Here is a 22,212-nt window from a genome sequence, read left to right on the forward strand (position 1 = left end):
GTGTGAACCCAAACCCCACATTGGCTAGAATTTACTAGGTGCCCGCTCTATGCAGGGCCCTGAGGTGGCACTGGTGCCCTTCAGGCTTGACAGCCAGTGTCCCTGCTCTCTGTCAAGCGAGGGCCCAGATGGAGGGTTGGTGATGAGGCTATGGGTGCTGGCTAGCAGCTGCTGTGCCATGCTAGGTGGTCCTGTGTCAGGAATGAAGCCCTCCAACCATGAAGCTGCAGAATCCCCTGCCCCCGGTAGGTGCCCATTCCCACTGGCACCCCCAGAGGGATCCACGGAGGTAGGATGAGCAGGCTGAGAAGGCTTTTCCAGGAAGCAGAAAAAAGCATTATTTACAAAAAAAATATTAAAAATACATGAGAGAAATCAGCCCTCCCTCCCACCGCCCCGCTCCAGGTGCAGGCTTCCTGTGGGCCCTCGTGGGGTCAGAGTCTGAAGAGAGAGCCGATGTCCACAGACAAGGGAGGGGGCTGCTTGCTTCCGGGCTCTGCCCTTTCACAGCTTCCACCCATGGAGGGGCCAGCTGAGCCATGCTGGGGTCTTCCCTGGGCTGGTGAGGATGTGAGGAGATGTCGGAGTGGACCTGCCTCTGCAGGGCAGTGGGATGTGTTGGGAAGTCCCATCCGTGGTCCTGCCGGGCAGGAAGTGGGACGTGGCATCCAAGTGGTGACTGCAGAGGATTCTCGGGATAAAAAGTCTGGCTCTTAATATTTGTTCCCGGGTCACAGATCTGTGGGGTGAGAAGGAAGTGCGTTGGTGGAGGGCACCTCATGCTCTGGGGATGGTTCAAGGAGTTGGGGGACAGGCCCAGAACCCCCAACCCAACATCAGGGACAGTGGTTTTGCCCTCCTTCTGGGGTAAGTCAATCAGGACATTTTCAGAGGTGCTTTTTTAAAACCTCAGGTATATATTGATTTACAATATTATATTTGCTTCAGGTGTACAACATCGTGATTCAGCAAGTTTATAGATTTTAAGGAAATCAACCCTGAATAGTCATTGGAAGGACTGGATGCTGAAGCTGAAGCTCCAATACTTTGGCCACCAGATGCAAAAAGCCAACTCATTGGAAAAGATCCTCATGCTGGGAAAGATTGAAGGCAGGAGGAGAAGGGGGCAACAAAGGATGAGATGGTTGGATGGCATCACCAACTCGAAGGACATGAGTTTGAGCAAGCTCCGTGAGTTGGTGATGGACAGGGAAGCCCATGGGGTCACAAAGAGTCGGACACAACTTAGCGACTAAACAGCAACATGATTATTATAAAATATTGGCTCTCTTCCCTGTGCTGTACAATACATCCTTGTAGCTTATTTCTTTTACGGATAGTAGTTTGTACTTCTTAACATTCCTCTACCTTCAGGGGCTCTTATACATGGTCTTCCCAGATGGAGTTTAAGGTTCATGACCCCGCTGGCTCAGATGGTCAAATCAGCTCCCACCACCTAAATTGCTGACGCTTATTCATTTCCTTTACAATAGCCCCGGTGTTCAACGCCTGACCCCTGACCCCGTTCCTGGATAAGCAGGGTGAGCAGACCCGGGGGACTTGCGCTTATCCCCAGGGCTCTGCCGGGGGCCAGGCTCACCTCTTACAGCCTCTGAGCCCCGTGTAGCTCATAGTCACTGTCGGAGGAGTTATCAGGCTGGGTGGAGATGCGGTGCAGGGCCCCTTCCAGAGCTGTGGAAAGAAAGGAGGCCACGTGAGCAGGCTTATCCCTTCAGGACACACAAAGACAGCCCCTCAGAGCCGAGTGCCTTTCAGCTCTTGGAAGATCACAGAGGCTTCCTGAGCTGGTGGCTCAACAGCCCTGCAAGCGTTGTGATCAAATCGGCCAGTGTCCACTAATGATGCTGAGCGCCAGGCTCCCTGCGGCTTAATTGTCAGTGCCAGTCGGGGAGCACTTGATACAGGGCTCTGCAGGCCGCTGGTGGATGGCTCTGTTCTGCCTCGAAGAATCCGAGGGGCCTCATTTATTGAGAAACATGTCCTTTGGGTCACAGCGGAGCTGGTGTTTAATGACATCCCGGCACGTTCTTCTCTCCAGCTGAGGGGCCAGTTAAGGCTGTATCCCTTCCGTTACCTGCCGTGACCAGCCGTCAAAGGGGCAGTTTGATCCTCCGCCCTGCTCAGCCTCCTTCTCCCTCTGGGCAACCGCGTGGCCCTCTGCTCGGCCCTGGCGTCATTCCTAGGAGCACCAGCCAGTGCTTACCTGGATAAGCTGAGATCTGGGAGTTCCTGGGAGGCTGACTGTATTCGTTCTCCACGTGGGAGGCCGTGGCGTTCTCAACCTGGGACCGGACAGTCACCGTGTGGTTGCGATGGAAAGACACTGAGTAGATGCAGGAGACGGTGTCGTTAGATGTGCTGTTCTGTTCTCCTCCTCCCCAGCTGGGGCCCAGAACGCCAGTTTCCTGTTCCCATTGTGTAATGTGGGGATGGGAAAGAGGACAAGGACCCCCAGAAATCCTTCAGCACATACTTTTTTTCCCTTTCTTCCTGGGGATGCTCATTCTAGCAGGGCTCAGACTTTCATTTTTATTATTTTTTTACAAAATTTTTGGCCACACCCCATGGCATCTGGGACCTTAGTTCCCCAACCAGGGATGGAACACATGTCAGAAAGCGGAGTCTTAACCACTGGACCAACGGGGGTGTCCCAGGGCTCAGACTTTCAGAGCAGCTTTGGGTTGGCCGGCAAGCTGATTGGTGGGCAGGCCTTCAGTCGATCAGTCCTCAATCATTGATCAAGCAGGGAATTGGGACATGAGTGATAGGGCAAATATGGTCCCTGCCCTCCTGGAGCTGAGGGTCTTTATCTTGTAAGAAAGACTTGACAACACAGTTGAAGGATTTGGCCCTCTACGTGTGAAAGGGGAGGATGTGCGGTGGAGACGGGAGGAAGGCTGTGGTTCTACCCACAGAAGTGCTCTGACTGTGGCCAGAAAGAAAGACGATGGGGGCCGGGGTGGGGGTTGGGCTGGCTGCATCCTAACGTCTTAAAACTGGCCTTGTACTCCATGAAAAATCTAGCTTGGGCCACCCTTCTTTACATATGCCCGTTCTGGAAAGATGAACCACCCAAAAATGCCCGTGAAGGTTCTCTGACAGGTCCTGAAGTAAAGAACTGTGTCTAACTTTGCTTAATTCACTGATTCCCAAGTCTCTTTGATCACGGCTTCCTCTTTTCTGAGTGCCACCTGCTAGCGCCCGTGGCCACAGGCACACCTTAGACGACAACAGTGGAGTTGGAGGCCACAGGCAGCTGCTGGTTCCCTCCTCGGTCAGCAGTGACCCATGACCCTGCTCCGCCAGCCTCCTTCCTGAGGCCCAGGGAGGAGCCTGCCTCCGGGGCATACTTACTGTTCTGGTTCATTCCCGTTGGGCCAATCCACTGGCGCTGCTTCTTCTGGCGGACTGGGTGACAGACAGATGGCAAAAGGCACGTCAGGATGGGGGTGGGGGGAATTGAGGGCGGAGTAGGGGAGGGGGAGAGGGAAGGAGGGAGGAGGCAGCAGGTGCGTGCTGAGAGGCTGATTTTCCAGGAGAAACAGCGCAAGGTGTGTAGAACTAGAATTCAGGTCTGGGAGGGCTGCCGGAACCCAGCCAACACTGCCCACCTCTGGGCTTTCTCCCACCTGCCTCTCTAATCTCACAGCCTCGTCTTTGAACGATTTTTTCCTGAGCTCTGCAAGGCCAAGATGACACCTACTGCATTTACCAGATCTGCCCTTGCCCATCTGTTGGATGGGGAAACACACAGAGCTCAGACAGGAAGTGGCTCCATCATCTGCAAAGTGGTGGAGCCAACTTGGGACACCTGTCTTCTGAGGTCAGACCCTCTGGACCCATCACAGTCTAAAGAATACCCACATCCTCCCTTGGGCCTGGAGTGGGGTCCCCTTTGGGCCCCAGATGTGGGTGAATCAGTGATTTTCCTGCTTGTTGCTTGGAGTAGAGAAGGGCCAGTGGGCAGGAGAGGGAGGGGCAGGGCTGGGAGGTGAAGCAGAGGTGAGCCCAGCCAGCTCTCCGAAGGCGGGGACCCTCCCCTGCAGGGGCTGACGTGCAGCCCTCCCCGGCAGGGGCTTCCGAGGGAAGTGGCTCAGGGCACTGTCACCTACATTTCTTCACCACCTTCTTGTAGGCCAGGGGGCCACACACGACCAGCAGCACCGCCAGAAGCAAGAGGGCCAAAATAATGCTCATCACGGCGCCCGCGCCCAGGCCCGCTCGGCTGGAGTTCTGGCCTGCAGGAGGCAGAGGGAGGTCAGTCCTGGCCCGGAGTGGGGGAGGGGCATCAAAACGGTCCATTTGAGGGAAGCTCCTGGCTGGCTGGCTGGCGTCCCCTAGGAATTGGCCAGCGTGTGTGGGAAGCAGTTTTCTGTCTGTCTGTCCATCCATCTCTGAAATCCTCTGCTCCCTGTTCATTTAGCCACCATTTACTATCTCACAATTGATCATCCGGCTCTCATTTACCACTTCTGCTATCAACTTTCCACCATTTTCCAGTTACTTATGAGTGATCGCCTTGCCTTCATCTACCAATAGCCGTCCACCCATCCATTTCTCTCTTTCACGTATTAGTCCGTTACCATTAATATAGGAAAGATGTACCCCATCCCTTGCTTTCCTAACTTCCATCTGAAAGAGCAGAAGACAGAATAAGAATCCTATTATTCACTAGCCTCCTGACAATTATGGCCAGTCTCCTCCTGATGGTTCCTGCTCATTGCTGTCTGAGCACACTGTCCCCTCTCCCCCTATTTGTCATCTCTCCATCCTGTCCTAGGGCTCTCTCTCTTTAGTCCTTGGACTGTTCTTCGGAAATAATGCTCATTGACTGAGTCTTAGAACAAAAATCCAGAATCACCCTCTAACCACCACGGACCATGGCCAACTCACATGTGACAAACACCCTCTTGCAGTGCGACTTTTTCTCCTCAAGCTTGTGGCACCGGGACAGTATCCCCGGGGGACAGTAGAAGCCCCCCAAGGTCTTCTCGCTGGGGTCCAGCCCCCGGTAGGAGCTGACGTTGCCGCACTGCTGCTCCCGGCACACCTCCTCCCACCGTGCCGTGCCCTTGGCCCAGGAATCGTCACATAGCGTGTCCCACTTCTGGCCCTTCCCACTGCGCACTTCCACGGAGCCTTCGCACACGTCGCTGCCCCCAACCAGGCGGCTCTGCACCTTGGGCTGGAAATCTGGGGGGAAAGCAATGGGAGGTGAGTTGGTGGGCTCGGCCGGAGCTCCCTGGGCCCCGAGCCTACGTGCCGGGCCACTGGGACCCTGTGACACTGGCCAAGTGTGGGCCCTAGCAGGGCCCAGGTCTCCGGGGGGCTTGGGTACCACATGGGAGTGCCTTCCTTCCTGCCTTTCCCTTCTTCTGGCATCCTCTCTAGCATTTTCTCCATCAAGTTCTGTCCCTGGCACCTCTGGGCAGCTGAAACAGCTTGGGCACTTTCAATGAAAAGGCCGGCACAGGGGCAGTGCCCATCGGCAGCCCCCAGCTGTCGTCGTCCCCCACCCAGGGGGCAGTAAGAGAAGTGAGAAGTGAGAAATACGCTCCACCTAAGTCTGCTTCCCTTTTTGAAACATCCTCTCATTCTCTTGCTGCTCCCTGGGAGGCTGGAGGGCTTTTCAGAGAGGGGAAACTGAGGCCTGGGGATGAGAAATACCATCTGCTTTGAGTCCTGGAGATTCACTGCTGGGAACCATACCCAGGAATCCTGCTGCCCAGGCCTTGAGCCTGGAGGGACTGGCTCTCATAAAAGGGCCTGATGCAACAGAGAATCATCGATTTCTGCTTGTCCGCTTGGCCTGGGGGCCCATGTGTGTTCAGGTCAGAGTGCTTTGTGATCTTACCAGCTGTGGCCAGTTGCTATAGCAACAGTCATCTTCAAAGCTCTAGCAAATCTTCTACTCAGGAAAAAAAAAAAAAAAATCAAAGGCAAGCCTTCTGGGTATGGCTTTGCAGGTTGTAGCCTGCAAGAGGGCTCAGAGTGGTGGGTGAGCCTGGGAGCCTGCCAGGTTTTTTTCCCTCCTCAGGCTGAGACATCCTTGGGGACTACTTCTTCCTGGAGGGGGCAGCATTTTACTAATTCACACCATGAATCCAGTGTTTTGGGGATATTCCTGCTTGCAGGATGGGCCCAGTGTTCCAGAGCAATGCTTCCCAGGTTAATGCACATGAACCCCTGAGACTTTGCTGAATTGCAAATCTTGATTAGTAGATGGAAGGTGGGGCCTGGGAGTTTGCATTTCTAACCAGTCAGATGAAGCTGCTAGTCCAGGATCACATTTGGAGTGTATGCGTGCGTATGTGCACACATACGTGCTCAGTCGCTCAGTTGTATCCAACTATTTGAGACCCTATAGACAGTATTCTGCCAGGCTTCTCTGTCCATGGGATTTCCTAGGCAAGAATACTGGAGTGGGTTGCCCTTTCCTCCTTCGGGGGATCTTTCCAAACCAGGGATCGAACTCACATATCCTACGTTGGCAGGCAGATTCTTTCCCACTGAGCTACCTGGGAAGCCCTCCACACTTGGAGTAGCTGAGGCTTATACTACAGACTCTGGAGTGATGCTACTTGAATGGAAACCCCAGCTAGTGTTCTGTGATACTGAGTAAGAAATTTAACCTCTAAGAGCCTCAACTTTCCCATCTGTAAAGTAGGGATAACAATAGCACCCACCTCCTAAGCCTGTTGTGAAAAGGATGGAATGCCCCGAATGGTCCCCAGTATGATACAAGTGCTCAGTAAGTGTGACTTCTTAAAGTCTGGACTTTACTAGAACATTTGTGATAGGAGCTACTACCTGCTGAGGTCTGCTGTGCTTACCCTTAATTTGACCTTTGGTCTTTTATACTGTTTCTCTACTGATCCTGGTTTTGGGATCCCCAAGCCCGGCCTCTGGGCTCCTCCCTTAGCCACACTGGCATCGTTAGTTTCTTCAGGGTGGTAGTGTATGACTCAGCAGCCTCTGCAGGAAGCCCCTGGGGGCTCCGCTCTGCCCTCTCCCTACCTCCTATGAGTTACCATTGCTCCAGCCTCATCTGTCCCTGAGGCGCATAAACTCCCCTCCTGCAAGGCTGGTCTCCTCCAAGTGCTCCATCCTTCTTGGGCCCTTGACACAAGCCACGATCCATCAAAACCACCAGAAGACCCTGCCTCTTCCCGAAAGTCCTGCTCTTCTCCAAGTGGCAGCTGAGCCAGCAGCACATTTGGGCCTGTTCTGCGTTACTTTGTGGAGATTCCCAGGGCGTTGCATGTGCTACCTCTCCACCCCACGACCGCCCTACCTCTCAGAGGCCAACGATCAGCTCTCCGTTTCCCTTGTGTTCTCCATAGCTCTAGTGCCCTGCGCTGCATGCTGGGGTTTCAGGAACGTGCGGTAAGTGACATGACCACGTGGGGACGCCCGTGGGTCTCAGTCTGCTCCCACTCACCAGAACAGATGAGGCCAAGAGCTTGGCCACCCACCCAGGGCTGCACTTTTCGGAAGCACTGCTCCAGGGAGGTGCATTTTGGGTTCTGGATCTCCCAGCGGATTGGCAAGGGCCTTTGGCCTTCTGGCTTTTGTGTCTGGGCTTCCTCGGTCTCTGGCAGGGGCTTCAGGAAGGAGCCACACTGGAGGGCTGCACAGATGAGTTGCCCCAGGTCCTTGATATCATTCTGGGGCTCGATGCCGATGGTGCCGCCCAGGCCACCACTGTAGAACTCCACCACGCCAGCACACCGCAGGCCCCCGGGCTCTGCCACCAGCTGAAACCTGGGAGGTGCTAGGGGAGAGAAGGGAGGGGACAGGGACCTGAGCACTGATGACCAGCACGCAGACCTTCCTTGTTCTTTGGTTCTGACACACAGAGGACCAAGTGACTGGGCAATGACCCTAGAAGGTGTCAAATATTGCATGGAACATGCGCTACAATTTTTCTTGCTTACTTGAGATTCAAACGTAAACATCCTGTGTTTTTATTTGCTAAAATCCAGCACCCTACCCCCAGAGCCCTCAGAATCCTTTTACCTGTGGGCTCCGGAGTGGTTGTGGGCGGTGAGGTCGTGGGAGGAGCTGTTGTCCTCGGTGGCTCTGCAAAAAGATGCTCTGATTAGGGAGAGGCCAGGGCCCCTGGAAGAGGAGGGGGTGTGGGGAGAGCTGGGGGCAACTGGCAGTATTAAGAAAGAACTGGAAGTCGTGATGTAAGTACCACAGGCCCCATTAAACCCACTTGACCCATATGTTGTATCTAAGCCTCCTGCAAGTGCCAGCCCATTTTACAGTTGGGAAAATAGAGGTTAAGAATAGACAATGAAGTTAGCCATTGGCAGAGCCAGTTCCTCTACCTTTTCCATCCCCAGACAGGGGCCAGCACCCACTCTGCTCTCCCCTTCCAGTTCCCCCCCAATGCATGTTTCTGAGAGGGTGGTTGTAAGTCGGTGACCCTTTCCACCTGCTTGCTCAGGCTCCAGGTCACAGGCATGGGCAGGGAGGCTGCCCAGATCTAGGGAAACTACTGGGCTGGCTAGTCACCCACCTAAGCAGATCAGGGCCAGAGAGTCCACCTGGCGTCCCCTGTTGAGGCTGCAGTTGGAGAAGGATCCCAGCTGTCCATGGCAGATTATCAATTTCTGGAATTGCACCTCTTTGAAGTAACGCGAGGAAGAGAGTAACAAAGGGTCCCGGCACTGCAGCTCCTGGCACAGCTTCAAGAACTGCCTGGGAGCCACCTGGTAGAGCGAAAGCTGGCCCCAGCTCTGGCTGTGCACCGCGTACCACTCTGTCCCGTTGCTGACCTCCAGACGGCCCTGACACCGTGAGCCGGAGCCGCTCAGTCTCATGGTGAGCCCTAGGAGTCAAAGAGATGGCAAGTGGGAGGTCAGGCTGGACAGGGTCCTTCACGGGAGCCCTCCCTGTACCCTCCCCACCCAGGACCCCAAGTCAGCCAGGCTCCCTCTACCCACGGGGTCCTCCCACCAGCTTTGCTCCTCCTGCGAGTTTCATCCTCAGGGTCCCTTCAGGGACTTTCCAGAAACTCATGCTGGTGCTGCTCTGGTTCCAGGTGGTCCCTTAAAAACCAGGTCCAGGAGGATGGGGCTCGAGACCCCAGGGGAACTTGGAGCAGTGAGCAAGGAGTTCTCAGCACCCACTGCCCAGCAGACTCGCTCCCCGCCCCCTGCCTTGAAATTCTCTTTCGATAGACCCCAGATAGGGCCCGGTGCCTGATTTTTTTCTGTCTATCCAACTTTTAAAATCAATTTTATTGAGGCATGATCTATCTACAGGGACATGCACGCATTTTAAGGGCACTTGTTCAAGGAAATTTGACAAATGTATACACACCTGCAGCCCCACTGTGCTCTAGTCAAAGAACTTTCCCATCACCCAGAAGTTCCCTTGTGCCCCTTCACAGCTGATTTCCCTGAATCCAGCCTCAGGCCTCCAGTGACCTGCTTTCTGTCACTCGAGTTCTGCCTGCTCTCAAATGTGATGTAAGTAGAATCATGTGGCAGGTCCCATCTGGCTAGCATTTGAAGTCAGCATGTCATTGCAGGCTTCCAGGTCCCAGTCCAGGGCCTGCCAAGGACCCCGCAGCCCCTTCTGACTGCCTGGTAGCTTCAAGAGACCCTCTTGCTACATTTATCTCCAAATACATTCAGCCTGATATTATCTCAGGACATGTGAAAAAGAGAGGTCTGTGGAGAAGGGAGCCTGGGGACTGCTGGATTTGAAAATGCTTAACAGAGTTCCTCATTGCAGGACTTCTCAGACCCTTTACCAGGCCATTGTCCCCTGTCAGGCTCTAAGGTGGGATGTAGTGTGGCCTATGCTTTGTCCATCGAGTTCCATGGAACCCTGTTTGGGAAACACTCACCTCTAGGATTAAAGTCCAAGACATTTAACACACATCACTATCTGGGGCAGCCTCTCTGCAGCCTCTGCTGCAATGTCTCTGGCCAGGGAGCATCTGGCAGGACTGGGTAGGAAATAGGACTTTGCAAGATGCATTTATGGGCCAGTATACTTTCTGTACCCGACGAGTGGACTGTAATAATAGTTAGCATGAGAACTAGCATTTGCATGGTACTTTATGGCTGTCTAGGGCAGCTCTCTGCAAATGGGCCTCTTTAGGGTGCGTGAGTGTGTGTGTGCGTGCCCACACACGTCTGCATGCGTGTGTGTGTTGGGGGAGGGGGGAGGTACTCTCTCTCTCTCCCTGTAAGGTGAGATTCACTCTAATGAAAAGATGGTAGGTCCCCCTACAGCCTGGTGGAGTCGCAGCCCTGCTCCATGCCCCCCTCTCCGCGTGGCTCTTCCTTACCTTGCACCTCCACCTTGAGCCCTCCGAGGCAGGAAGTGACTGCGGAAAGGAGAGAGGAGGGTCAGGAAGTGAGGTCTCTCCCCTGCTCCCGTCTCCCCACCTCACCTCTGCCCGCAGCCTGATCAATGGCCTATTCTGCCCCATGTCGCCGTCATGGGGTTCAGGGACTGGGGTTTTCACACTGCAGGTTGTAACCCTTAGGTGGGTCATGAAATCAGTGTTGTGTGTTGCAAGCATCAGTTTTCTTTCTTACTTTAAAACGACTTTTTCAATGAACATGTGAAATTGATTTTCTTTTAGTGCACAGTTCTAGGACTATAAACACATACATAGATCTGCATGATCACTGTCACCGTCATGGTATACAGTTCTGCACACCCCTCAAGGATTTCCTCATGCTGTTCCTCTGTAGTAATATGCAGCATGGCAACCATCAACTTTTTAAAAATTGTGTAGCAATGCAACCGTCAACTTAAAATATATTTTTCAAACTTTTGACAGCACCCCATCTTAGTTCCCTAACCAGGGATCGAACCCATGCTTCCTGCATTGGAAGGTGGAGTCTTAACCACTGGACCCACCAGAGAAGTCCCTACAACCCTCAGTTTTTTAAAAAATGAAATGGACGAGAATAGAGAATGTCAGAATGCATCATGTTTTGTGAAGATAAGGCTCAGTTTTTGTGCACTGGGTGTCAATATAAAAATATCCTGAGTGTCACTTTCAATCAAAAAAAAAAAAAATCAAACATCTTAGTTCTAGAGAGCTGAGAAACTAGCCAACATAGGAACCTAGAACATTTTGCTACTTTCTAGAATTCCCAAGGCAGGATAGAAATGAAACAATTTCTCTTCAACAGCTCCCAGTTTAGGAGGAGGAAATCTGAGCTCAAAGAGGCAGTGGGACTTGCCCAAGATCAAGCAGTCAGTTGGTAAAGGAACTCAGCGGACACGTGTTTGGGGAGAACTGGTCTACCCCTTGGCAGGCTCCTGCCTGGGCCCCTTTAATAGGAATATGGGCCCCCTAGGAAGTCCCACTTCCTCCCAGCCTCGTCTGGAAGGAGCAAGTGGTCAAAGCAGGTAATCATCACCCTCTTGGCAGAGCAGCTCATGGCTGACTAAAGTGTAGCTGGGAGAGGTTTGATATGGATGGGTATGAGTGGGGTGGCACGCTTGTGCAGCCTCCAAGCCCACACTCCACATTTACTGCTGGGCTTCATCAGCCGTGGAACAATCGGTTTGGTTTCTGTCCGCCCCCAGGGCTCGCTTCTCAACTGGGAACTGGGGACACTATTGGGCCAGGGTGAGTACTTTATACAGTAAAGGGCTGTGTGTTAAGTTGCTTTTGAGAGATTGTTGCTGGCTGTAAAAAAGCCTAGTTTTGCCTGAGTGTTCTGAAGCTGATGGTAGAATTTTAAAGGAAGTCACGCCCCACCAGCCTGCCCCCTATCCCAACCAAGATTCCTTGTAATGACTTGGCAGCCTGTTGTAAGTTTCATCCATCCTGGCAAGAGCCCACCATAGTTGTCCTGAGAGTCCTGGGCCTCAGAAAGGGAAGGTATTTCAAATGCAGAAACTGTGTCAGGCCCAGAGCTCTGCTCTCGGCTGGGAGAGGCTTGACGATCATCCAATCTGCTGCAATAGGCAGGATGGCCTCAGGAGGACATGGTGAAGACGCTTGGCTCACTTGGTGACGAGGAGGCAGGAGACCCTTTGTTCTGCCCTCACCTTTCACCCCTGACCTCTTACCTCTCTCGGTGCCAATTCCCAGTGGGAATGGGGCTGTCTACTTTTAGGGAGTCATTTCTTTGGCTAAAGCCTGAGGGTTGAGGCAGCTTGAAGTGTCGCTAATGAGAAGAGGGGAACCTAAAGATCCACCCTTTGCTGCTCAATGCTGCAGGAAAGTTTCTCAGGCATTGAGGCCCTTCGCTGGGTCTGAGTAAGAGCTCTGCCACATCCTTGGCCCCTCTGAGCCTCAGTTTCCTTGTCTGTGGCATGGGAAGAAGAAAGGGACCAGTTTTATAGCAATGTTATGAGGATGAGCTGAAGCAATCTATGTAAAAGCCTTGGCCCAGGGCCTTCCTGGCCAGCATTCTCCATCCGGCATTGCGTGCTCAGAGCTGGTGTTGCCGGTTATGGAGCTGGCTGGGCCTATGGCACAGGTGGGTGGACTGCAGGCCTGCTTGGGAGTTTTCCCAGGGGGAGGGGTCTGGGTCTGGATGCTTGGAGAGCTGGATCACAGGGTTTGCTGACCCCCTTTCCCACCTGAGAACTTCATATTCCCAAAGTCACCACAGCCAACCTTTGTTAACAGCAGCTACCAATTATCGAACACCTACTGTATACTCAGCCCTCGGGAGGGTAGTTCCTTACAGATATGGTTGTTTATCTTCCAGATGGCCCCACAATGTGAGCTGAATACATGTGTGATACGGACATCTGTTCAGGGCGACACCGCTAGGGCCTGGATTCGAACCACAAGTCTGCCTTCCAAACCCATCTCTCTGCTTTCTGCCACCCATCTGGGCCTCCAAAGGGCCAAGTCCTCAGAACGGACAAACAAGCAGAAATGAACATGACTTAGACCCTGACCCTGGTGCTGGAGCCTCCAGACCCCGAAGCCCCTGAGGGCAGGGACTGGGCCTGACCACCCTTGCCAATCTCACATGGAACAGCCAGAGAACATTCTCAGGAAAGACTGCACAACCTGAGAACCAAGGACAGTTCTAAAAAAGAAAACACCCGGTGGAGACAAGGCATCTATGTGATCCAGGGCCTCGCCTTCCTTCTGTGAGCCTGATTGGCCTCAGGTGAGCAGCATTTCTTGTCACCGTCACTGTGACCGTCATTGTCACCACCATCACCATCGCCATTACCACCTCCACCCTCACAACGCAGTCACCGTCGCCATTGCTGTCACCATCACCATCACCATAATCACCACCCCTGTCGCCGTCACCACCACCTCGACCATTACCATAAATACTTCTATAGTTCATACTTTCTCCCAGACACTTTTATACGTGAACTCTCTCAAACCTCACCGCAGCTCTGAAAAGCTGGCACTATTATTTTGACCTTCTCATTTTGTAGATGAGATTAAATAACCTGTCAAGCAACTGATGAGCACTGGGGCCAGGCCTCCAAGCCAGGCCACCTGGCACAGTGTCTGTGCTTTTGACCGCTGGGCTGAGCTGCCTCCCTTCCCTTCAGTGGAAGCCTGTGCTGGCCTGTTCTGTGTTTCACTGATTCCTGCATATTCCTGGCATGCAAACCCGATGAAAAGGAGCGAATTTGAAATCCCCTTCAGCCAGCAAAACATCCTATGGGAACACTTTCCCTGAACTTGATGTGTGATCTTGGCAAATCACTCAACTTCTCTGGGCTTGGTCTCTTCGTTTGTAAAGACCTTAGATTCCACCCTCCCTCACCTTCCTTTCAGTTCAAACTTCCAGGATCTATAATCTCTGGTTCCTGATGTATCTCAGCCACAGGCAGGCAGGCGTGGGCAGGTGAGATGCACGACTGACTGGGAGGCTTCCTGGGTGCTGCTTCTTCCTGTCTGTCCAGGGATCTGCCAGCTTTTTGATTTGTCCACAACTTATTTTTATTCTTTTAGCTGCTTCTCACAGGGGCTGGACCACCATCCTCCTTCCCTGAACCCTGCAGACTGTGCTCAGGGTCCCTCAGACCCCCTTCCTGGCTACACCTTAGCCTGGAGGTCCAGGCTAAGCATGCAACCAGAGGTCCAAGGCTTTGCTGCTGCAGAACCTGCCAACAGAAGCCTGGGGACCCTACAGACCATGAGGGACTCTAGTCATGAAACTATCGCGCCATTCCCCAATCCATTATCTACCACCACAATCTGAGCAGTCAGGACCAGGGTCCTTCCTTCCCAGGCCAACCTCTCCTCACAGCCCCCACTATTTCAGGCTTAGATTGGCCGAGCCAGGGAAAGCTCGGGGCTGAAAAAGCCAGAGAGGCAATAGGAAGTCTTTTTCATGCTCCCCAAACTCCTCTCCTCATCTCTACCTTTGCAGAGATTGAGCTGTTTAGACCCTGCTGCCCTAAGGAGGTCTTGGGTGGGGAGTAAATGAACTTCTGAAAGCAACTCTGAGACATTTACGCACTCATCCCCTCCCTTGCCTCTCCTCTTCCACCCTGCCCCCCACCCCCCCACCCCCCACCCCCCGCCATTCTGGATGGTTCTCTCTTCGGCTCCCTCTACTGCAACACTTTGAGCTGCATCAGGCCACAGATGAGTTTTATTTGCTCAGCAGAGTATTAAAAAATTGGGGAGGGGAGCCCGTTATTTTTAGAAGTTTCTTTTTGTTTTCTTTTTCCTCTTCTTATTTATTTTTCGGCCTCATACATAGCATGCAGGATCTTAGTTCCTTGACCAGGAATCAAACTTGTGTCCCCTGCAGTGGAAGCACAGTCTTAACCCCTGGACCACCAGGGAAGTCCCTTGCTTTTCTTTTTTATAAAAAATCCCAAGATTGAGATATTTTTGAAAAATAAATTTTCTGTGGCTCAGGAGATAAAGAATCTGCCTGTAATGCAGGAGACCCGGGTTCAATCCCTGTATCGGGAATATCCCCTGGAGAAGGGAATGGCTACTCCATTATTCTTGCCTGTATTCACTCCAGTATTCTTGCCTGGAGAAGTCCATGGACAGAGGGGCTTGATAGGCTACATACAGTCCACGGGGTCGCAGAGTCAGACACTACTGATTGACTAACTCTGGTCATGAGGGGCTGAACTGCCGTGAGCCCTAGGGCAGTCAGTTCAGTTCTATCCAGGTTTGCCAGCGTCCTTGGGGCACCCTACTGTCCCCCTGCATCTGGAAAGCCTCAGCAGCAAACATATGATGGTTTCTGCAGCGAAACATGAATTTTCACACCAAGTGGGATGCGTGAAGATTATAAATAGTCTCCTATTCGTTCAGGTCAGGATTTGCAGTGTATGCGTTTGCTGGAAATTTACAAATACTTTTTGGAATCACAGATGCAAGCTGGTGGGCCTGTATTATTGCTCCCACTTTACAGCAGAGCCTGAACTTGGCTCAGGCGGCTGGCTTCAGAGACTGTACCCTTTATGCTGGCCTCAGACCCACTCGTGGGCCCTCCTGGACCCGCAAGCACCTCTGCTCACAGTCCCTACGTACTGAGAAATGGAGGCAAGAGCGAGGCCCGCCTTGGGGAGCCCTGCCTTGCGAGGGTCCAGTGGGCACGGGGATCCCAGGGAGGCGCTGGGACTTCACTGATAATAAAAACAGGGATAGCCACCTCTTACCCCGTGTAGACCCGCAGATAATGGTTTTACATGGGAGGCCCCATTTCTTCCCTACATCTTCAATCATGGGGTCTGTCATCACTCTATTTTCCAGATAAGGAAATTGACAGACCAATTTAGTGCAGTTAGGAAGTCAGATGTTCCCTTTTTTCCATTAACAGTGATTCCCTTAATGGTCCCTAACATTCTCATCAATTTACAGCAAACAGTATGTCCACCGCCTTTGGGGCGCCTTCTGTATTTTCCTTCCCTCGGCCTCTGGTGAGAGGCTAGGTCAGGAGGCCAGTCCACCGCCTTTGGGGCGCCTTCTGTATTTTCCTTCCCTCGGCCTCTGGTGAGAGGCTAGGTCAGGAGGCCAGTCCACCGCCTTTGGGGTGCCTTCTGTATTTTCCTTCCCTCGGCCTCTGGTGAGAGGCTAGGTCAGGAGGCCAGGAATCCTGAGTTTCTGAGACGACACTTGTCAATGGAGCCCTGCTAACCTGAATCTGTATCAGGGCTTCAGGGAAACAAAGATCACAAAGGGCCAAAATTCTGTTTCTCTGGTGCAGCACCAGATGAAGGTTTGGTTTTTGATTAGGAGCCTTTTTGTGTGCGAAATGCTCAGAGAGTCACACGGGGTTCATGCCATGAGAAGCTGGGGGGCTGAAGCCCACAGAAGGAACAGCAGATTCGGGTCTCTAATCTCACCCACCCAGAGCCTGTGCCAACAAGCGACAGCGAGCAGCTCCTGGGCAAAATGGCCTTCGTATCTGAACTGCGATTCCATGCTCTCCATGATGGCCTTGTTTGTCTGATTGAATTTGCATGAGTTTCACACTTGCCGTATGTGGTTCCACTGTCACACGGACCAGCCCTCCTTTCTTTTCAGAGCCTCACTCACTCCAAAACCTGCATAAGGGCTCGTCCTTTTCATCCACAGCCCTGTGAAGAAGGGACGGACGCCATCTCTACTTTCAGATCAAGAACCTGATGTTCAGAGAGGCTGAGTGACTAGCCCAAGGCCACACAGCCCGCTGGTGGTAGGGTCAGGACAGAAATCCCATCACCATCACTTGATAGGGCCCTATGGGCTCTACCACTGGGAGACCCCAGAGCCTGCTGGCCCTGAGGTACCGATGGGGAAACTGAGGCCAGAGAGAAAGGAGGGCTTCACCCCACAGGGGCGTCTGTGGGACCCTTGTTGCCTCTGCCGACCATCACCAATTTCCTTTTCTGTTCCGACCACACATCAACCGGTTGTGCCCCCAGGGAGAAGGGAGTACCAGGGTTCCTGTGGGAACGTGAGGGTCAAGCTCCCCAGGGGTGCACAGCAATGACAGGGCAGGGGTGGTGACACGGTAGTTAGAGGAAGTAACACTGAGCCACGGCCCCCACCCTATCTGCAATTCAAAGCCAAAACGCAGTCCTTTCTGACACATTTGGTGGGAAGGTATTTATGTTTTTAGTGCACAAATGAAGTTGCACTGCAGAAATGGGAAAATGTTTGATTACAGCATGTTGCCCAGACCTCCTTGGTGTGTTGTGAGCACACAGCACATACACAACAGTACCTTCCACCGCCTGGAAAATTCTGAGTTCCCAAACGCATCCAGCCAGAGGTTCAAGATAACGGCTTGTGGACCTGGAGAGGTCCCGTTTCTCTCCAGGGTGCTCAGCACTCTTTTTCCTCGGCTTGGCCCCAGGTGCCTCGAGTTTGTTGGAGAAAATGCCCCGTCCTCACGGAGGCCTTCATGGCTGCCCTGCCTCGAGCCTACATGTGACTGCCACCTTCCTTCCTGGGCACGCATGGTGCGGTGGAATCACTCACTTCCTACGTATATTTGCTCAAATGTGATCTTCTTATGAGACCTGGGTACAGCACAGCCCCCACAGCCCCTAACCCCCAACCCCAAATCACTCCTGACCTCCTAACACCCATATAATCCTTGACTTGCTTGTCTCTTGTCTGTCTCCCCATCACACCTCTGTCTACTATGTCAGCTCCAGCTGGACAGGAATTTTGAGTGTTCACTGCTGTGTCCCTGGCACTTAGAATAACAGGTGCTCGATAAATACTTGCTGTCTGACTGAATGAATGAACCAGATTTAAGGATAACAATTATCCTTTGAGATGGGCGCAGTGGTTATCCCCATTTTATAGATGAGAAGGCTGAGTCTCAGAGGCATGTTTCTGTCATTTGTGAGTGATCTCAAAGACATCAAACCCAGTTCTGCATTGCTTCAAAGCCCCACAGACCTTTGCGCGTGTGCACGCACAACACAGGCACACATATGGCAGGCATGCACACACACACACACACACACACACACACACACACACATGCTCACAAGGTACCCACATGCATGCACATAGAATAGGCATTCAACCGGTTTTGTAGGAAGGCAAAGTCCCTCCATGGTCCCCTGATTGCTGCAGGGAAACCCCTCTGAGCTGTTGGCACGGGACAGGGTGACCGGAGGGGTCAGTGGGGGCCCTGAGCTCCCAGGTCTTCTGCTCCCTGCTGGCGGTGGGGAACTCGGGGCTTCTGGGGGCCTGATTCTTTGCACTCAGAGCCAGCAATGGCCTCAGCTCTGCACCCTGAGACTTCAGACCGGGCGGTAGGCTCACAGTGGGCATCCCCTCTCCCCACCTCCACTGTGGACATCCAGCCCCTCTAGGCCTGTCCTGCTCGTTGCCTTCACCCTCCACATTCCCTCTGCCTGGGTCACTCCTCCCGCTTTTCCCTGCCTGACTGGATCCTTCCATCATTCGGTTCTCAGATGAGGTCATCTCCTCAGAGAGCAGCCCCTCAGGCTGGGGGCCCCGTCAAACGTGAACTTGGTCCCAGAGGCTCAGTGGTTACTGTTTCCTTCATCACGCTAATGACAAAATTTAGAAATTTGTAAAATTTCGGGTGCTCCCTCCATGAGGGGGGTTCTTGTCTGGTTCACTGCTGTACCCCCAGAGCGTTACACAGAACTGGGCACATAGTAGATGCTCAATAAATATATGGAAATGAAGAAATGAACGAATTATTAGCCAGAACAGGAGGACTGGAGGACAGAAAGCCGGATCACTAGGCTCAAGTCTTCCCCACTGGGTCCTGCCTCACCTGGTTTCTTGTTGACTCTGATAATAAACAATAAGTTATGTTTATGATAAATTATATAATAAATTTATATATTTATTATGTATAATAGGCTTCCCTGGTGGCTCAGACGGTAAAGAATCTGCCTGCAATGCAGGAGACCTGAGTTCAATCCCTGAGCTGGGAAGATTCCCCTGGAGAAGGAAATAGCAACCCGCTTCAGTATTCTTGCCTGGAGAATTTATTATGTATAAATAATAAATAAGTTATGTAATTATGTTACTATATACATTTATTAATTATTAGTATTAATGCTTACTCAGCACTTACTATACACGCTAATGTTCCTACTGAAATCTACATTTATTGATTCATTTAATCCTTAGAAATTGCTATAAGACAGGTGCTATTATTATTCGAGTTTCGCATAGGAGGACACTGAAGCTTACAGAATGGGTCCATAGTCACCTAACTGGCAAGGGAGGAGACCAGAATTCAGACTGCTGAGTCCGTGACTTTACCACACCTTAGTGTCAATTTCTGTAACCCTGGGGGCTAGACCTGAGTGGCTGGGCAGTGATCAGAGCTGCCTGCATGCCCCACCTTCAGCAGGTGAGTCCCCGGCAGGTTGGAGCTAAGAGCAGCTGTGGAGGAAAGCAGGCCGTTGGTATTTCCACGTACCAAAGGTCCCCAAGCCATGGGCACAACTTCTGTGGCCAGACAGGAGGCCGAAGTGTCCCCAGGGCTCTGGCGTTGGGTCGTCTCTGCTTAGAACAGCTTGAAGGGTGCCTGTGTGCTTGCCCAACCCTGGGCCTAGGTGTCCCCAGCCCTTGGTGGCTGTCTGTCTGCTGGTGGCGGTTGTGTCCCACGGCCATTTTCCTAGTCACGGGAGTGGCTTTGGTGTGTCTTTGCTCTTGGCCAGGGCCACGGAGGGGCTCCATGGGAGCAGGAGCGCTGGGCTGGGGTGGGCTCTGCAGCTCATCAGCTGCTCCTCCTGGACCTCAGTTTTCCACACTGTAAAATGGGGGCAACGGGCCCTGCTTACTAGGCTGCTTACTAGGCTACCTGCTTACTAGGCCGTCGTGAAGCTTTCAGAAGAAAATGCCTTTCAAAGTATTTCTTAAGCTGTGACCCACTGAACAGTGGAAATGTTTATTATCCATCAGTTACACCCACACACATACACACTGGGAACCCTGTGCTCCTGGACTTCCGGATGGTTCCTATACTCTGGTTAGGGCCCTGCCTCTGGACTCTGGGCTCTGCTGGGCCTGATCCTGCCAGGAGCCTTGCCCCTGATGGGATTCAGGGGGAGGGCCGCAGAGAAGGATCCCACCCCCACCCTCAGCTGGGAATCTGGCCAGACCCTTGACCCAGTGGGGTCAGAGGCCACAGGTAAGGAATGGGGTTGGGGGGGAGGGTTGTGTTCTTAGTCGCTCAGTTGTGTCTGACTCTTTGCCACCCCATGGACTGTAGCCTGCCAGGCTCCTCTGTCCATGGGGATTCTCCAGGCAAGAATACTGGAGTGGGTTGCCATGCCCTCCTCTAGGGGATCTCCCCAACTCAGGGATCAAACCCAGGTCTCCTGCATTGCAGGTGGATTCTTTACCACCTTTACCTCCCCCTCCCCTGAGCCACCAGGGAAGGGGAGGCTTAGGACCTTGGTTTTTGGAATCTCCAGGGCAAAGGAGGCCACAGCAGCTGCTCAGGAAGGTACTGGAAAGTAACCAGGACCCATCCCTCAGCCTCCACCCTGGGGACAGAAGGCACTTTGCGTCTCCTGCAGATCCATGGAAGAACAGTCATTAGAATATGTGTGCACATGAGCCATCCCCACATGTCTGGGGGGAAGGCAAGCTACATGCAGAAGCCATGTTTCACCTATGAAAACACATACGTGTACACACACACCTCTCACACACATATTCACACATACACACCCTTTTCTAGAAGGGACTGAGGTGCCCCGCTAAGCAGGCTGTCCCCTGAGTCCTTTCCTCCTAAACTGGGAAGCCTCAAGCTGCCATCTTCTCACCTGTTCCTGTCCTGAGTCAGTCACCTCTCTCAACTGCCACACCTTCCAAACCCTTGAGAAGTGGTCAGATCTCACCCAGTTCACCCCGCTGCATTTTATAAATAAGGAGGTTGAGGCCTGGAGAGGCTCGAGTCCTATTTGAGGTCATACAGGGCCAAACTTAGACCCCAGCGTTCAGACCACAAAGGACACTGCTCTCACCTATCTCCCGCTTGCTCATCCTCCCCACTGGCCAGTGTCGCTGATGCCCCAGCAGCAGGGCTCCAGTCCCGAGCTAGTGTCCCAAGACCTCAGGGATGGAGGGCTGCCTCTTCCACCATCTCCCCTCAAGCAGACAGGAGACTCCAGGCTCACCCACCCCAAACCTTATCCCCAGCCAGCTCCTCCAGAGGCCCCAGGCCATTTCCACAGTCGCCCTTGGGTAAGGGTTAGGAAGTCCCTATCCAGGTCTGGAGTGACAGCAGACCCAGTGTGAGCTCACATCTGCCTGGGAGGTCTGGCTGAGGCCCCTGGGTAGAAAACAGAGTGACTAGGAACTAAGACTTATGTTTTTGGCATCTGCTCAACTGCGATCCAGTCCCCACCCTACCTTGGCCCACTCTGTCCAGAGCATCACCAGAATTGCCCAGGAGATGGTGAGTTTCCTGTCCCTGGAGGCACCCAAGTAAAGGCTGGACACTTATAAGGCAGGGGTGAGGGTGGGTAGCTGCAGAGGGAAGCCGGCACCGAATTAGAGCTGGACAACTTAAGTTCTAGGCTCAGAGCCTGATCTGAGGATGGATTCCACCTGGAAGGGGACAGTAAGGTCCCCAACCCTCCAACAGTGCAAGAGAGAAGGAGAGGTGGGGCCCTTGTGGTGGGAGAAGCAGAGCCCAGTGCCAAGCCGGGGCTGGGGGACAAGACAGTGATCCTGGTGGCCCCAACCCTCCGCGATACTCCAGAGAGGTGACATGCAGGCCTGAGTCAGACCGAGGGATCTGATGCTGGCATCTTCTCTCTTGTACCCCGAGCCCAGGTACCCCCGGCAGAAGCCCCAGAAGGGGTACTCACCCAGCAGCTCCAGAAGGTACAGGGCGGCCAGTGGCAGATGCTGAGACCCCATGGGCGCGGCCTCCTCCCGCCTCAGCCTCCGCAAGCTCGGCGCCCAAGTTGAGGGTGTCTGGCCTTGTGTCTCCCTCTCTGGGAGGAGGGGGTGGGGCAGACAGGGCTCAGGCAGGGGTGGGACAGGGGAGCAGGCAGTGCGGGGCCTGCGTCACCCGTGTTTGAAGTTGAAACTGTCAACTTCCTCCTCGGTAAAACACCATCTGTCCCAGTTCGATTGGCGGTCCTGGTCTCTGCCAGCTTCCTACCCAGGGTGCCTAGGCCTGGGGCAGTGCCTATGGTCTGGGGGCGGGGTGGGGGTGGGGGCAGTCCTAAACCAGGATGAAGGGAGGAGGCCTGGGGGGATTGAGGGGGAAAGGGGACACATATCACCAAGTGAGC

General features: G+C 53.2%; 1 protein-coding gene across 1 annotated transcript; it reads right to left on the reverse strand.

Annotated features, from left to right (window-relative positions):
- Nucleotides 1–313: 313 nt before the first annotated feature.
- CD5 (CD5 molecule) lies at nt 314–21,931 on the reverse strand. The gene is made up of 11 exons (XM_027532409.1): nt 21,781–21,931; nt 10,334–10,372; nt 8,549–8,860; nt 8,041–8,103; nt 7,463–7,795; nt 4,915–5,214; nt 4,134–4,259; nt 3,376–3,429; nt 2,225–2,344; nt 1,601–1,692; nt 314–739 (listed from the first exon to the last, which is right to left on the reverse strand). The coding sequence occupies exons 1-10, from the start codon at nt 21,830–21,832 to the stop codon at nt 1,604–1,606; spliced, it is 1,488 nt and encodes a 495-aa protein (XP_027388210.1). The 5' UTR covers nt 21,833–21,931; the 3' UTR covers nt 314–739; nt 1,601–1,603.
- Nucleotides 21,932–22,212: the final 281 nt, after the last annotated feature.

Source organism: Bos indicus x Bos taurus, chromosome 29 (assembly GCF_003369695.1).
Source record: "Bos indicus x Bos taurus breed Angus x Brahman F1 hybrid chromosome 29, Bos_hybrid_MaternalHap_v2.0, whole genome shotgun sequence".
NCBI classification, from domain to species: Eukaryota; Metazoa; Chordata; class Mammalia; order Artiodactyla; family Bovidae; genus Bos; species Bos indicus x Bos taurus.